This window comes from Leopardus geoffroyi, chromosome A3, assembly GCF_018350155.1.
Source record: "Leopardus geoffroyi isolate Oge1 chromosome A3, O.geoffroyi_Oge1_pat1.0, whole genome shotgun sequence".
NCBI classification, from domain to species: domain Eukaryota; kingdom Metazoa; phylum Chordata; class Mammalia; order Carnivora; family Felidae; genus Leopardus; species Leopardus geoffroyi.
The window spans coordinates 127,884,895-127,902,592 of NC_059336.1; the positions used below are offsets into that span (position 1 = coordinate 127,884,895).

Genomic DNA, 17,698 nt, shown 5'->3' on the forward strand with positions numbered 1-17,698 from the left:
TGTGTTCATTCCCTGTTGATGAACACCTAGACTGCTTCCAGATTTGGGCTACTATGACTAAACATGCTGTGAACGTTCTTGTAGAATCTTCGTGGGCATCATTTCTCTTGTATTACCATACCTAAGAGTAGATTTGCCGGGTCAGTTCTATGCAACTTTTCAAGACAGTGTCAGATAGTTTTCCGAATGGGATGTACTCATTTCCATTCTTGCCAGCAGCTTCGTCTTCGGACGTTCCACACCTTCCCCAACACTTAGTATCCTCAACCTTTTCCTTTTAGCTAGTCTGGTGGTTGTGGGATGTTTTCTCGCTTGTGGTTCTAATTTGCATTTCCATGGTAACTGATAATGTTGAACCTTTTTCACGTGCTTATGGAATATTTGCTTAGCGTTTTTAGACCATATTGACCACTTAGGTCTTCTTCCCATTTTTAATGAGTTTCTTTTTCTTTGTATCAATAAACTGGGATTTCCTTACATCTGGATACCTGTCATCTGGGAGTTAATAGCTTGCAAATGTTTTCACTCATTCAGGGCCTCATTTCTTTATTTTCTTGACTTTGTGTGAACAGAAGTTTTAAATTTTGATGAAGTGTGATTGAAGATTGTTTTCTTTTGTATGAAGGACACGCTATATCCTTTTTAAGAAATCATGACCTACCCGACGGGCCTAAAGATATTCTACTGCTTCCTTCTGGAAGTTCTAGAAATTTAAGCTTTAAATTAGGTCAGTCGCCAGTCTTGAACTAATTTGTGTGTATTTTGTGAGAGAGGTTTATTTTTTTCGTGTGTTATCAGCTTTTTCTAGCACAAGTAGATTGCTTGAATGCCCTTATCAGAAATCAGTTAACTGTAATGTTTGGGCCTTCTCTTCTCTCTTATTGCTTTACTGATCTTTTTCACTAGTTAATACCCAAATATAACAAATAATAAGTCTCAAAGTCAAGGAGAGTAAGTCCTTCAGCTTTGTTGTTCTTTTTCAAGATTGCCTTGACTACTCTAGCTCCCTTACTTTTCTAAATAAATTTTAAATTAAGTTTTCAATGCTTACAAAATAATCTTGCTGAGATACTGATTCTAATGATATTAATTTTTTTAATGTTTATTTACTTTTGAGAGCGAGAGAGAGAGAGAGAGACAGAGACAGAGCATGAGCAGAGGAGGGACAGAGAGAGAGAGGGAGACACAGAATCCAAAGCAGGCTCCAGGCTCTGAGCTGTCAGCACAGAGCTGGACGTGGGGCTCGAACTCACGAACCAAGAGATAATGACCCGAGCCATGTGGGATGCTTGGTCAGCGTGGGACGCTTAACCGACTGAGCTACCCAGGCGCCCCTGACTATTATGGTATTAAATCCTTAGATCAATTTGAGGTGAATTGACATCTAGATGATATTGATTCTCTTACCTAGGAGTACGGTATATCTTTCCATTTGTTTAGATGTTCTTTAATTTCACTCAGCAGTATTTTATAGTTACTAGAGCTCTTGCATATCTTTTGTTAAGTGTATCTTCAAGCATTTTATATTTTGACCGTAACGGCTTTTTTATGCTTATGGTCTGTATGGCGTATGTTTCCCCATCTGATCTGTGCCTTCACCTTCACAGCGTGCTTCTTGTCAACAACAAAAGCTAGTTGGCTCTAGCTGTCCATCCATGCTGATAATATCTACCTTTTCATTGGGGTCAGCAGCCCATTTACATTTAATTAATGTTTGTACTTGAGCCTATCTTGATGTGTTGATTTCTATTTGTTGTATTTGCTCTTTGTTTTTCTCGGAATCTTTTCAAACATGATTGATTAAATAGAATAATTTCGGTACTCTCATTTATCTTTTCTGTTGGCTTTTTAGTTCTGCCTCTTAGGGCTTATTGTAGAGATTATAATATACATCTTTAAGTTACTGCAATCTGTCTTCAAAATGTCGTCTTCATTTCATAAAGAATTCAATAATCTTGTCACAGCATATCCGATCACCCTCCCTCCACCCTTGTGCCTTTTATGTTTTGCTTCGACATCTGCTATGCACTCCCCATTTGCCATGTGTGGTGGTGGTGTTTTTCCTTATATTTTAAACTTTCAATAGTCTCTGTGTGTGTGTGTGTGTGTGTGCGCGCGCGTGCACATATGTGCGTGCACGCACGCGTGTGTGCGTAATTTAAATAGATCTTTTGTATTTACTGACATATTTACTTGTTCTGGCGCCCTCCAATTCCTTCTTACATAACTAGGTGTCTTTGCTATCATTGCACTTCAGCATGAAGAACTTCCCTGCAGAGAAGATTTGGATGGTATCTTATGCTTCTATCACTGCATATCCGGTGTCCAGCAGAGAGCTGGGCCTGAAGTCTAAGCTTAGGAACTTTGATTTTTTTTTTTTTATTGATGCTAATTCAGTAATTATATGCGGAGCATCTCCTGCGTCAGGAGGAACAAGAGGAGTGGGGATGAGATCTTAGGAGGCAGAGAGGCGTGGAGGGATGACATAGGGCATATAAATATAGGAACATTGGGAGAACATGCCCGCTTCTTCAAGAACTATTATAATTTTCCTGAGGAGAGAAGATGCAGACGCACTGGAGAGACAGTAATAGTACAGGTCATACAGAAACCTACCTGGAAGAATGGAGAGCAGGTGACGGGCCAGCCAAAAGAGAAAATACAGGAAGTCTAGGGCTGAGCCGAAGAAATGTTTCTTGGCAGGCGGTAACCGAGAAATGATTTTCTTAGAAGACAAACCCACCTTTAAGAGCATACCGAGAACAATAACAGTGGTCATGGGGTGGGGGTGGGGGTGGGGGTAGTTGGGAAGGCAATTCTAAAGCCTCCGAACCATTATACTCTCAGAAAGGCTCTGAATATTTTGCTCTATTGGGACTACGGTCTCCTACTTTTCAAAACGAGGAGGGATGTCAGATTAGCTGCTCATCGGTGACAATTTTGCTGGTGCAGGCTACCCCCTGCCACTACTGAGCTCTTGTTTCACACCTCCTTCTCTGGTACCCTCACTTCTGCTAAGGCTGTCCAGAAGAGGCTAGATAATTTGGGGAAAGGAAACGGGGGAAGACAGGAGATGTTCCTGGCCACTGTAAAAGCGAAGCAAACAAACAAAACCCAACAGAGCAGACCTGGAAAGCAATTTATTTATGCCAACATAGAAATCCGGTCATTAAATTCATGAAATCTCTAGCACTTTTGCCTTTTAAATGCTTTATATCTTTGTCAACATCCTTCTGCGGGTCTACAGGTCATAATCCCAACAAGACCAGTTAGAGAGGGGACAGGGCTCTTGTCAATGTCCTTCCTTTTACCAAGAAGTAACCTGAGAACCAGAAAGATGAACTGATTGGCCCTGAGGTCTCATATGCAGTGAGTGGCGAAAGTGACAGTAGGAACGAAGCCTCAAAAATCTCTGTCCTCTGAGTTCCCTCCTCCTGTGACATCACAGGGGTCCCACTGCATGGAGCTGAAGTAGATGAGCCTTCAAGCTTCAACCCTTCCTGCTTTATACAGGACCTCATCGGAAATTCCATAGGAGAGGGCTCTGGGCTCTGGGCTCTGGTGCAGGACGACTAATGTTCCTCTACAAATAAATATGTCAGCCCAGTTACACACATTTTCCAATGGATCTTTGCAATTTTATGGGGTTTCTGTAAGCAGTTAGCATTCTGCTGTAAATCATTACTGCTTTATATCCCCAAATGTTAATCATAGATAATTAGCTGTGTATCTTCGTTTATCCTGAAGGGGCGAGGGGCAGAGAGGTAAGGACGTGGTGGAAAAGAAGAGCTATGGATTTAATCTATGGTTTTGGCAAATCTTTGTGCTGTACGTTTCTTCACTGTTTATACAACAGCTGGCGAGGTGCAGAGATAGCAATATATCCTATTGATGAAAGGCCAGAGCTTCCTTCAAAGCCAAAGACATCTCCAAATAAATTGTGTCTTCTACTCACATTATCTTCAGTTGATTTGTTTGATTCTCTGTCAGATTTTCCATACAGTCCTGAATAGGTTGTTAAGAGAAGGTATGTGTGTTCCCGATGCTTGTGAAGACAGAGTGTGTCGTTGGCTGATTTACAAAGATAAGAACACTTTGATTTGACAGCCTGGTTTGTGCCCTGGGGTATGTTCACCAAAGATGTTCCTTCCTGACAAGCGTAGCACTCAGCCACCTTCCTCTCCATCCACACGGTGGAATGTTAGGCATTCTGCTCTCAGTAAACATCACAGTCCTCCATGGCAAAGCCTCCACCTGACCCCAGTGACACCAGAATCCTGGCTGTTGATATCCATAATTACTAGCAAATTGAGCCTGAGGAGGATAAATAGATCCCCTGTAAACAAAATGAATACTGCTTCACTGTCTTCATTGATAGAGGGTATTTTTCCATTAAAAATTCTAGGCACTTGGAATTCAGTGATTTCTTGACAATGTACTCAAGGTCACAGTGCACATGATACATTTTCATACCTTCCACAATAGCAAGTCCAGAACAGGGGTTTCAATCATTCCCTGGGGAATGGCCTGGATAGGCTTGTTCCAGGGCCCCTCAAAGTATTGGTTTCTGAAATTGCCTGTGTAAATCACAGGTTTTTTTTTTTTTTTTTTAACAGCTTTATTGTTAGACTAGAGCAGCCCAGCCTGATGTAACTATTCTTCTCAATGGCAATGAAATAATTGACAATGATTAGAATTTTAGAATGTGATTCTCGGAAGAAACATCACCGAGAGATTCACCGGCTACCACTGACAATAAGGACTCATTTCCATCAATAATGTTATTGGTGGGCATATGCACGTGTGTGTACCTTTGACAAAAGGTCAATCTTTGTGTTAAAAATAGAAAAAACCCATAACTCAGAGTTCCTGCTCACTCAGCAAGTGCTTTAGGAGGTGGCTGGTAGGTTGAATATCAGCAGACCTTTTCAATCACCAATTTTGCAAGATGTTTCTCTTTGACATCTGAAGACACCATACATTTTTAAAACATGGGTACCAACTGAATCTGAATATGGAGACCCCAAAGCCTCTTAAAGGGATATTCTGGAAAACAAGTGATAACAGCCTTAAACTTGGGATGGTCAACTTCAGTGCAGTTTTTCACTCAACAAATATCCTAATAGTGTATTAACCACACTGAAGAGACATTGAGGCTGTAGCTAAATGATGGATGGTTTAAAAACACAAGTGTTAATGAAAGTACGAATAGCCAATTTGATTGTAGGTAGATGGATATGGAGAGAGACAGAGATAGAGATAGAGGTATAGACATATATCTATATCTATCTATCTATATATAGATAGATATATAGATAGATATATAGATATAGATATAGATATATAGATATAGATATAGATATAGATATAGATATAGATATGGTATATATGGGTATAGATGATATGGGTATAGATACAGATGATACAGATATAGATATAGATAGATATAGATGATATAGGTATAGATAGATAAACAATAACAGTGAGAGAGAGGTAACAGTATAGAAGCCATTTGGGAAGAAGAGACAGAGGAGAGGATCCAGAAGTAACACGATCTTCACTTCTTTTAGTGCTTCCCAACACTCCCATTCTCTACCACCTGGTCAACGTCCTCATTTATTTATTGAGTCATGACATACACATCGAGTGTCTCCAATGGGTAGGACATATGGAGGCGCCGAGAATAAGAATATAGACTCTGTCTCCAAAGATGTCCAAATACAAAAGACAAGCAGAAAAATCGTCGTAAGAAGTAGTGTGAGTGACAAATCATTCATTCAGTTCTTTGAATCAGCAAATCTTTCTTGAGCATACGTTATGTACCAGGCATTGCACTAGGTCCTGGAGGTTTAATGAAACAAATAAGGCCAGAGTTCCGCAGCCTAATGGATCAGATTCTCGTTCATTAGTCCTGGCTGTCTAATCACTTAGCTGGGGGATCAAAGTGGAACGAATCATGAACTTCCATAGGTATATGAGCCGATGCCGAATGTCACTTAGGGTTACACCGTCCTCTTTCTATTTGAAAAAGCAAAATAGACAGATTAGAGCTTCTCCCAGTCTGTACTCTCCACCCTGGAAGTTGACCCCACGTGTGATTTGAGTCCCCAGAAGGTAGGGACCGTGCTGCCAGCATCAAGGGCCTCATTGTTAGCTGAAAGAGGGGACTTCGGTTCCATGACAGGGGAAGGAGAAAAAAAAGAGGGCATCCGAGAAGACTAACAAATTATGGAAGAAAATGAGCCGACACATTTCTAAGTCAGGATGAAGAAGGACTGATGGATGGGATTTCTCCCATCCCACCCCACCCCTGCTAAATGGGGCCATATGAGAAACGTGTTTTATGAAGACACCAGAACATCTGCCAAAAGAAACATCTCCCCAGAGAGAGAGGCTGTGACCGGGGGTCCTGTTTCATAGGTCACTGCGGTGCCGGGAGAGGGTTACTGTATGATGGAACCTGCTTCACTGAAGCCCCAAATCTGCCACCTCTGAGAGAGAGGTGACACCGCCCCAAGTTGTTCGTCCAGCTCTTTACGGTCACATCAGGGTCAGTGTTGAGTTGGATAAGCAAGATTCGCTTCACTTGGGAGCGAGAGTGAAGCTCGCCCGTCTGCAGCCAGGACCCCTTCGGGGCTGCGCTATTAGAAACAGTCTTTTTGAAGCGCCTAAGAAAGGCTTCTGTTTTCAAAAACTGAAAATTTTCTCCTTTTGTGTTAATCACCAGAAGAATGGGTTTTTGTGTTTGTCCGGCTGTCTTCTTCCAGCCACTTCACTTTAATTCGGTTTTGTCTAAAGCTTACCAAGGGGTGATTTGCTGAGATGGAGTCACCGTGACAGCCAAGTTCAGAAGGCTTCCTTTTCTGGTCTCCCAAGTGCCTTCTTTACACACTGCTTTCTAATTACATTCAAAGAGACTCACCCCTCAGAATCTTGGTCACAGCCTGTTTTTCTTTTCTTCTTCTTCAAATCTCTCTCTCTCTCTTTCTAGGAAATTGCCTTTTTTGGCTGATGATTTTTCAGTTTATTCATCCAAAGGAGGAGAGGGTCGGAGGGAATGAGCTTTTGTTTTTCCTTGTTTTCTGGGACCTCTGTGCTGCATTTTTGTCACATGGTTCTCTTCCCTGACTTTCTTCTTACTCAGATATTGCCCTGGAATTCTGTTCACTGAAATGCTGTCTTCAGTGACAGGCTTCCTAGCTCATGAGGTTTTAATGGTTTCTACTTAGGACATCCTTTGAGAAAAGTTTGGGAAAGCAGGAAAAGATAGCCTACAAAGTGATTAATAACGTGCATATCATCGCACCAAAGAATTTCATGGAAACAGTGGAAGGGCAGAAAAGGATAAAGGAATAACACGTTTCCTCTTGCCCCTCTGCCTCCCAGGCTAGGATCTGTACCATAACCTGCCAGATCTCTGTCATGTTCTTCAGGTCGCACTCCCTGCGGCCTTCCAGCCAGCCAGCTCAAGCCCATCCTTTATATTGAGTGCTTGTCTCTCCTCCCACGCCACACTTGTCTTTTCCTTCTCTGAATCCTGATGCACGTGCACGTCAGTCCTTACCCCTTCTCTCATCGAAATCCATCTCCTTCCTAAAAGGCAGAGTTTGCAAAATATCCGAATAGTCTATAAGGACCTGTGATTTTTCTTTCTAAAGAGAGCTCTCCTGCTCTGATGAGTTTCACCCTTCATTTCCCGGGTAACTCTACCAATCTCTTAGGTCTTAGCAAGACATGGTAAGGAAAATGATCTAAAAATGGGCATCTTTTCTCAAAGCTCTGGCCTCAGATTAGTGTAGGTCCAACAGGTGGTGGCCGAAGCAGAAGCAGCCGCATCCGGCCCAACCCTTACTCTGCTACTCAGCCCTCCTGTAAGCCCCGTCAGCATGGTCAGCACCTTACTTCAATGTCACCTAGCTCAGGAATTCTGTCTCTTAGACTCCCAGAGTAACACCTGTGGATTATTACGTTTCTCAGGATCAACCCTTGGTGCTCCCACCGAGACTTGTCAAAACTGGGATTTGATCTGGGGAATGTTATAACAAACATAACTCCAACTTACCCTTTCATGAGTGGGGTCTCCTGAAAGAATTCACTACCTTAGGACTGGGATTTTTGAAAACAAATTTTTAAGAGGTGACATCTATCCCCCTTCGATTAGCAATGCCTTTGTTTGGGATGGAGGCTACTTTCCTCACTAGCCCAGGCAAGCAACCTATTTTATAGGTATTGTGAGATTCACCACCAAAATCCACCCACCAACCCCCGCAAAATACTCAAAGGGACAAGAACATGTATGACCTACAGGAATGTAATCAAGTGGGAATTTAGAGCTAAGGGAAATGCTTCTGTGGTTATTAGAATATGCTCTTCATTTATGTAAGCCTGAATGTGTCACTTATTCTTGTGAGTAGCATTTACAGTCAAGACCAAAGATGAACAGTACTCTTTAAAAAAAAGCTCCTGTACTTCTTGAGTTCATGTTCAATGGGAAGTCTCAATGCTTTCTCCATGTTATTGTGTTCCAGAAAGATATATCTCCGTCATGGCTCTGAAGGATTATCTAATATTTTAAGCTTATTTTTTATGTGGAAATGTAAGGGGGACTGCTTTTCCCGTCTGTACTCAGATTCACAGGCTTTTAGTCAGAACAGAAATATTCAGTAGCTTCTCCTATTAAATGTGGACCCCAAAAAACAGGATTTATTTCTTCTGTCACCCAGTTAACTGCTTGGCACATGATAATCGGTGTGCAAAAAGCATGTTCTACACAAACAAATACAGTACCCGCAGTGATTCCAGCATGCTTGGTTTGACGTGCGCAGAGAGACCGATGACTGTTTCGAACTAAGTAACATACAGAAATTGTGTTAGTTTCCTTTCCTAGCAGCTTATTATGTCAACGAGTAAAGACCAAACCTGTAGGAATCAAATAGGACTGTCTATCAGGTAGACTGAATGCTAATCTTCTTCCCAAGCTGTCTGTAAACACAAGCCCTCTGTGTCTTTTGGTTTCCCTTCTGCTCAGATGCCCAGCCCACGGAAGGAGAGAGGGAAATATGGAACCAGATCAGCGCCGTCCTCCAGGATTCTGAGAGCATCCTCGCAGACCTGCAAGCTTACAAGGGCGCGGGGCCAGAGATCCGAGATGTATGCCAATGATAACACTGAGCTGACAGCACCCTCGGAGGAGAAGGGAAACCCACACACGCACACACACCCAGCAAGATTAAGTAATAGCCCTAGTATTTCCTAGTGTACTAGGAAGAACAAGGAGGGTAATGTGTTTTTTAAAAAAGTATGAATGGCCCCTTTGATTCTAGTACATTAATCTGAACACACGGTGCGGTAGACCGTGTAAAATATTAGCCATTCTTTTCTCCGTCATACATTTGTTATCACAGGACTGACGTTTAAACAACGATAGATCGGTATATTACTTCATTTAAGGGAAACGTCCATACAAAGCCTAGGGACAACAGTTGAAGCATAAGTCATGAGGTCTGGGTTTGCACAGACTTCCAGCATTTTGTAATAGTTTTGGCAGGTTCCACAGTATCAGAAACAACTGCCATGAGCTGCCTTGCTTTAAGTAGCCTGCAGGTCTATCGTCTTGCAATGACTTGAGATTAAAAAAATAAATAAATACCTGAAAAACAGCAACCAAAACAGAATTGCCAACATGGCTTTTAAGGCTGCATAATGCCTTAAAGGCAAGAAACTTGATACTCCTTTTATGTGAAATAATTAGCTTTGTGGCAGCATCAACACATACACAAATGTGCACACATGCTCACTTAACACACACAGTTTACGGCCACTGCCGCCATCCTTCTGGAAAAAACACCACTAACGCTCTAGTCCTTAAGCTGCTGCAACCCAGACAAAACGGCATTTCTAAGAAAGTGACAGCCTCTCAAAGGTGGTTATTCTACGTCGTGGTCCCCATTAATTTAGGTAATTTAGGTAACATCACAGAACGGAAGGAACGTAATACGTATCGTAGAGAAAGAAAGACATCTTCAGGACCTGCACTTCCTAATAAGCACTGGCTTGACTTTAGTAGAATCAAAACGTGATGGAGGAAGGCTGAATTGCTTCCAATCAGATTTGCATTTTTTTTTTTTTTTTTGCATTTAAAGTGAGAGAAACAAGTAAGATGATATAGGGTCTGATTGTAGGGTCATTTGCATTATGGTCAAGTGCTAAAATCTCATTGTAACTGAGTATCTTGGAGGACAGTCCCCTGAACCGATGTCAGTTTAAGAGCACACTAGCAAAATAGATCAGGACTTGTGTTTTCTTCAACCACCATACTTTCTCAGTCTTGAGGCATTTTGATGTGGAGGCTATTGCTTCTTTTTTTAAACAGACAATTCTATCGCGTTTTTGTAGGCGATTCAAAATCCCAACGACATCCAGCTTCAAGAAAAAGCTTGGAATGCAGTGTGTCCTCTGGTTGTGAGGCTAAAGAGATTTTATGAATTTTCCATAAGGCTAGGTGAGTATGTACGTGTAGTTTTTATCCTGTGTGTGACGGAGTTATGTTATGTTACAGAGTTTGAGAAAGTAGCAGGAAGAGCTAGCTCAGTGACCTGAGAGATGTCCCACATCCATCTGCAATGTCTTAGGAGAGGCCACTCATGGACGAACAACACGTGTGGTTTTCATTCCCTTAAATTCATCTCAGAGTTCCTTCCGCTGAGGTTCTCGGCACAATGGGGGTGTCTCTGCTCCTGGGTGTCCCTCTAGTCTTATTCTCAGCTAAGTCTCACTCGTAACAGTTTTGTTGTGGTCTGACCACATTTCTTTTTTTTTTTTTTTTTTTTTTTAATTTTTTTTTTTTCAACATTTATTTATTTTTGGGACAGAGAGAGACCGAGCATGAACGGGGGAGGGGCAGAGAGAGAGGGAGACACAGAATCGGAAACAGGCTCCAGGCTCTGAGCCATCAGCCCAGAGCCTGACGCGGGGCTCGAACTCACGGACCGCGAGATCGTGACCTGGCTGAAGTCGGACGCTTAACCGACTGCGCCACCCAGGCGCCCCTCTGACCACATTTCTAAATGACAGGGGAGTTGAAACAAACAGATCACCGGCTAATCCAAAAAAGAACCTGATTGGTTAGAGTCATGTGATAAATTTAATACAGTAAAACACAGGAAAAACAAACAACATTCTGCTCTTTAGCCTTAAAAGCAACCTGTACAGGTTCAGAATGGCTTTGCAGAAGCAAGAGTAAAGTTAAGTCTGGTTGACAGGAAGCTTGACGTGTCCACCTATGTGATATAACCACTCCCCCCAGGATACAGCTCTCTGAGTTTCCATCAGTTAATGTAATATATCTAGAAAGAAGAAAGGGGTAGTCATGTTCTACTTTACTTTTTCTGTAAGTGAATGCCATATTTTAAGAGTTAAACAGAGAAATAAAAAAACTGGGGGAGAATGATAGCCATGGTGTCGAGAGAACTTGAAGCTAAGACCCAAAGGAAGTGGTTGAATGAGCTAAAACAGTTTTGTAAGAACAAAGAGCCTCTGAAGACTCTCAGATAGCTTCTTCTCTGTTTCCTTCTTCTGTTTCTTCAAAGTATGTATCTAGACCCCATGAACTGAAATCTTAACGAGCCAGATTTTTAACAGAAGGAAAAAGATACCACCAAGGTAGAACTGGCTGACTCAGAAGGCCAGGCATTCCCATAAACGGAAACGGCAAGAGATGTCCTTGTAAAGATGCTGTAAAAGACCATTAAAAACCGTAGATCAGGTGCCCGCAAACTTTAAAGAGCGGATGATAAACCTTTTAGGCTCCTGGGCCCGCCTATCTTCGTTGCACCTGCTCAACTCTGCCATTGTAGGACATTAGTAGCCATGGTCCACACATTAGGGAACAGAAACAAAGTGTGACTGTGTCTTAATAAAACTGTATTTGCAAAAGTTGACAGTGGGCCAGATTTGGCCTGTGTGCCATAGTTTGGTTCCAACCCTTGCTGTCAAGGATTGGTTAAACGACTCGGCATTGTTAGATACACGTTGAAGGAAAAACTGGAGGGAATGTTTGGAAATGGACAAGAGGATTTAAGGAGACTGTTTCGGGGACAATAATGGAGGTCGGTATCACAATGGGTTTGCAGGAAAGCTCCCCTGTGTCAGGTTGGAGTATAGGGGCAGAGACGAGCTGGAAAGGGACCCAGAGTCTTTCCCTGCAGTGCAGGTTATCTAGCCATGTTTTCTGGGCCACCTCATCTCCTCCCCTGTCATGAAAGGCTCTCTCCTACACGTGATCCAAAAACACGTATCTGTGGTTTCTGAACAGTGGCAGGAGTTAGCACTGTGCACACTGGAGAGTTCAGCCGAGCTTTGAGAGACTCGGATGAATCTGTGTGGCCCTGGGGGTCGCAGGGGAGGCCGTCTGCTCAGGCATGATGGGCTCCCTCTTCTTATCCACACACATCACCCTGCACACAGTTATGGCAAAAGGCATGGAGAAGAAAGGTTATCTCTGAGAATGTCTGCAGGACCTAAGAACTGTGCTTTTTGAAGAATCTCCGTGGGCCACCTCAAATGTGTATTACTCACTTTGACTTTCAGAAAAAGCTCTTCAGAGTTTATTAGAATCTCTGACCTGTCCGCCCTACACACCGACCCAACACCTGGAGAGGGAGCAGGCCCTGGCGAAGGAGTTTGCGGAAATTCTTCATTTTACCCTTCGATTTGATGAGCTCAAGGTTAGACCGCGCACGCTCAGACAATTTAACAAACTTGTCCTGAGTACCTATCGTGTACAGGCACTCTGCTAATGCCATGGGGTGGGGAATCAGTGAGTAAGAGGTGTCTCCTTCCCTACAGAGACATGTAAGCTGAGAATTTGCCTTCCTTACAGTAAAAGTGATGTAGGTCGGTGGTTTGTAAACAGAAATTCAAAATCTGCCAAATTCAATAAGAGGAATCCTTTTCAAGTGGAGAAGGACTCCATCCTGATGGAGAACAAGGATTCTTTCCCTGAAATCTAGCTTGTAGCCATACGATATAATAATAAGGCTCTGAGGATTTTAAAAAATTGTCTTAAATGTATAGTTTTTTGTGAGAGACAGTGTGTGAGCAGGGGAGGGACAGAGAGGGAGACACAGAATCCGAAGCAGGCTCCAGGCTCCGAGCTGTCAGCACAGAGCCTGATGCGGGGCTCGAACCCACGAGCTGTGAGATCATGACCTGAGCTGAAGTTGGTCGCCCAACTGACTGAGCCACCCAGGCACCCCTCTGAGTATTTATTTTTAACCAGAAGTTGCTTTGACTGTTACAACCAAGAGACGTCCTATTATGTTTATATAGTCTGGTGTCTGGGCTCCTAATGCGCATCCCCCATCTGATGTGGAGAGATGACCTTCTTTCCTCTCTTCTGAATTTCAGATGAGGAACCCAGCCATTCAGAATGACTTCAGCTACTACAGAAGGACGATAAGTCGCAACCGCATCAACAACATGCATGTGAGCCCCTGGGTCCCCTGGTCTGTGTGTGCCCATTCCCCATGTCTTCCTCTGATTTCTGCATCAGGCAGGGCACAGGGAGAAGCCGGCCTTCTTCTGTGATTCCCTTTCCAGCAGACATCGTGTCGGGATTTTTGACCATCTGTTTATCAATTGCATATTCTCTTCTTACTTTCATCAGCTAGACATTGAGAATGAAGTCAATAATGAGATGGCCAACCGAATGTCCCTCTTCTACGCAGAAGCCACGCCAATGCTGAAAACCCTCAGCAACGCCACCATGCACTTTGTCTCCGAAGTGAGTGAAACTACGCACCGAGGTCCTTTTTTCTGAATTACACGTAAAAGCTGCTAGCAGGACTAACCTCCTTCTGTGTCTCCCTCGTAGAACAAAACCCTGCCAATAGAGAACACCACAGACTGCCTCAGTACGATGACAAGTGTTTGTAAAGTCATGCTGGAAACACCGTAAGTTCCATCGGTGGGGGATTCATGGTCAGGGTTCATCTAGAGAGGGCCTGTTAATATGTTGACGATTATGATGGTGACGACGATGGTGACATTTGGGTCAACACGTTAACAGGGACATGTATATGATCTGAATCCATGTCACAAAGAACGCTGGATGCTGAGTGTAAGTCGCCCCAATTTGTAGTTGAAGAAGCTGAGGTCCAAATTGGTTCACTGACTTCCCAACGGCTGCATAGCTTGTTAGATGGCAGAACTGTGACTCAAATCAAAGATGCTGTGGAAGATGTGGAAGGGCCACGTGGAGGGTTGGCCTAAATGACTGGGTATTATTATGAGTATGTGGGAGGAAAGATTTGACAGAAGATTTAGAACAAAGGGTAGAAGTGGTAGGACTGCGGCAAGGGTGATAATGGAGATTTCTCTCCATCTGTCCTTCTCATTCTGTCCCTCCCCTTCCCTCTCTGTCTCTGTCTGTCTGCCTCTCTTAGTTTCTTTGTGCTTAAACTAGTTGCTAGATTTTCGAAATGGCGGAGGTCGTTAATGGTGAGGCAGCACAGTGATGAGGAAATACACACCCACAAGTCAGGGCTCCAGCTAACTCTTTAGCTACTTCTGTGTGCTGGCAGACAAGCGAAATGGCCTGTGTGGGCCTCGGTTTCCTCCTCTGATGAAGTTCCCATAATGTCATCTGTGCTGTAGAGGGCTCGGGAGGGCCAAAGACATCAAAAGCACCTTATAAAATGTGATGCTCTGTTCAGATGGAAGATGGTGTTAATTTCAAATATTTCACTTATACCAAAGTTAAGACTTGCTCCAAGACAGAAATAGTAATCATCTTCATTGTGGGCCTAATTCATAATGAGAGAGATGTTAAGAAAGCCTCTAAAATTATCTTGAATTATCTGAATCATCAGGGACCCTGTCAAGGTAAGTGAACAAAATTCACACTCCACAAGTACTCCCGGCCCAGTGAATGGTACATAATTTCTTTTACGCATCTTTGCGTAATTCAATCTGCAGCCTGTGTCTTAACAAAGGAAGTTACTCTGACTGGAGACATGACCGCTGCTCTGTAGCAATGAGCCTGATTCTTTCTCTCCATAATGAAGCCATTATTCTCTATAATCTTGGACAGCCAGAGGGACCTGCTATAAAATATTCAAGATTGATGGGTGGGAGGGAGTGATGTACGTGATGAGCTGGCCCGCTGAAGGGTAGAAGAGAAGAGAATTTACTGCCCTCTAATTTACCTTATTTTCACACTGAATTGCTGATTGGATAGATTCAAGGAGAATGATCATCATGGGTTTCTTTAAGAGCGTATTAACCTGGTTGTTGCAGGTATGGGATTGCTCTCAAGAGATGATTGGAGGAGTCGAAAGTAGCCAGAAATGAACGTGCTCTGGCAAGAAGAAACACAGCTGCCATTTCTTCTCTCTTCCAGGGAGTACAGGAGTAGGTTTACAAGCGAAGAAACGCTGATGTTCTGCATGAGGGTGATGGTGGGAGTAATCATCCTCTATGACCACGTCCATCCCGTGGGAGCTTTCTGCAAGACATCCAAGATCGATGTAAGAATAGTTATGAACTCTGCTTTCTAAATAAGAGCTCGTGAGTGTTGCACAACAGACCTTGTCTCTCTCTCTCTCTCTCTCTCCGTTCCCCGTTGAGAGGGATCTCTCCCCAGGGGCAAGCCCCCTCGTGGCAGCCGTCCTCATAGCAAGAAGCCCAATCTTTTTCATGTGCTTACAGCCAGACATCCAATCAAAAAGCACAGCAGAAGCACAGAGACACTAATCCCCTCAGCCGGTAGAGGAGCTGAGCAGATGAATAGTCACTTAGCTGCAAACTTCCTTCAACGTATCTGATGTGCCATATGAATATATTTTTATATGTTATAGGCATCTTAAAGTTAGCGGCATTGGGAGATACTGGATTGCAAGACATGGCAAGATATGGTCACATTTCAAACAGTATTCCAACTTCCTGTCCTGCCCCCCCCCCCCCCAACTGGTGGCTTCACCCAAATGCCATGCCTTTTCTTGTCATCGGGATATACTTGAGTCCTTTGCCCTGCCCAGAGTGCTGTCCCTTCTTTCTGATGTGGGGATTCTTTTAAGACACTCCACGAATGTCACCTCATCCAGGAGCACATCTCTTGTGCCCTGCATGCTCAGAACCTCCCTTCTCCTCTGGCCCCAGAGCACTTAGCATTCTGGATTTTCTGTCTGCAGCATCAACCCAATAGTGTATCTCATGTGTTAATATAAAGCCTTTTCGGGGCACCTGGGAGGCTTAGTCGGTTAAGTATCCAACTCTTGATTTCAGCTCAGGTCACGATCACATGTTCGTGAGTTTGAGCTCCACATCGAGCTCTGTGCTGACAGCACAGAGTCTGCTTGGGATTCTCTCTCTCCCTCTCTCTCTCTCTTTAATTCCCTCCCCCCACCAAATAAATAAACCAAAAAATACATATAAAGCCTTTTAAGGGCAGAATGGGACCTCTTGGTATTAACTTATTCTGACAATGCTAAGTTTGGGCAGCACACTCTGTTTTTACTCAACTGCACAGAGCAGCATCTCTCATGCTTTAGTGCTGTGCCAACAGAAAGTCTTCATGCCCAGAGGGACCACGAGTCAGAAGGATGTAAGGAAATTTATCAGTTAGAAATGCAACTTGGGTTACTCATTTTGCAGTTCTCGCCTCCTAGCACAGCTAGTCATGGGTCTTCATAGAGTATTATTTTTAGGGCAGTGATTTGTGTTTGCCAAGAAAAAAAGCGTTTAGTATAAAAAATTAGGAAAATCTAGGAAATCAAAATACAGAATGTTAAATGTATCTGTAGTAACCTTACCACAGACAGATGACCATTGTCGATATGGCAACATATCTTCGTCCCTTCTTTTTATATGGATGTTTGTGTAGATGCATGTGTGTACCTAACAAATTAGCACCCTGCTATAAATGCTCTTTTAAAACATTTATTTGCATAACAGTATAGAACAGATTTTTTTTTCATACCAATAAATATTTTTACTGTATTCTTTGTGAGGCTTTAACATTTTTTATACTATGGACTGAGTATAAATAACTCTTAATAACTCCATGAATATTATTTGAATGTGGATGGAGTTTATTACATGGTAACTCATGGGACATTCTCATTTACCAGTGCCGTTTGGTAACTTGTCACAGAGTCAAAAAATAAAAATATACTAGGTACAATTATGTCTTGTAACCCTAACCTTTAAACAGCTTGTCCTTGCTTGTCATTTACTGAGTCTGGTGAGGTCGTAAATATGATATAATGTTAAATCTAACCACACATAGTCTTCATGAAATGTATTTGTTCTTCGATCTCACTAAGAAAGCTTTGTTCCTACTGAAGTCTGCATGTTTCTCCGAGAAAGTTTCAGATTTACCAAACGCAACATGTGTTCAACATGGGCCATTTTCTTTGATGACATAAAGGAGCTCCTTCAGATGCCAGTCTGCTGCTAAGCCAGCAACTACATGCACTGGGTTTATAAATCCTTAGGATATCATCAACTGTGAAAAGACAAGCATTTATTTGTGAAACCCTGAGATGCATATTGTTATATGCACTTACGAAGAAAATGCCCTGGAAACCCAGACAAGGGAGAAGCTGATTCCGCTTAGAGGAGAGACAGAGGGTGATGTTTGAGGTGGATCTTGGGAAAGGGGTAGAATTTTCCCAAGTATAAAGAGGGAAGGAAGAGT

At 42.9% G+C, this 17,698-nt stretch overlaps 1 protein-coding gene across 8 annotated transcripts in view; it reads left to right on the forward strand.

Annotated features, from left to right (window-relative positions):
• Nucleotides 1-17,698, forward strand: part of CYRIA (CYFIP related Rac1 interactor A) — a 105,412-nt gene that overhangs the window by 83,007 nt on the left and 4,707 nt on the right. For all 8 annotated transcript variants that reach the window (XM_045447672.1, XM_045447670.1, XM_045447668.1 and 5 more), the window contains 7 exons: nt 9,029-9,150; nt 10,396-10,501; nt 12,589-12,725; nt 13,408-13,485; nt 13,667-13,783; nt 13,874-13,953; nt 15,401-15,527. In XM_045447672.1, the coding sequence (XP_045303628.1) occupies nt 9,029-9,150; nt 10,396-10,501; nt 12,589-12,725; nt 13,408-13,485; nt 13,667-13,783; nt 13,874-13,953; nt 15,401-15,527 (767 nt within the window). The remainder of the gene's footprint in view (nt 1-9,028; nt 9,151-10,395; nt 10,502-12,588; nt 12,726-13,407; nt 13,486-13,666; nt 13,784-13,873; nt 13,954-15,400; nt 15,528-17,698) is intronic.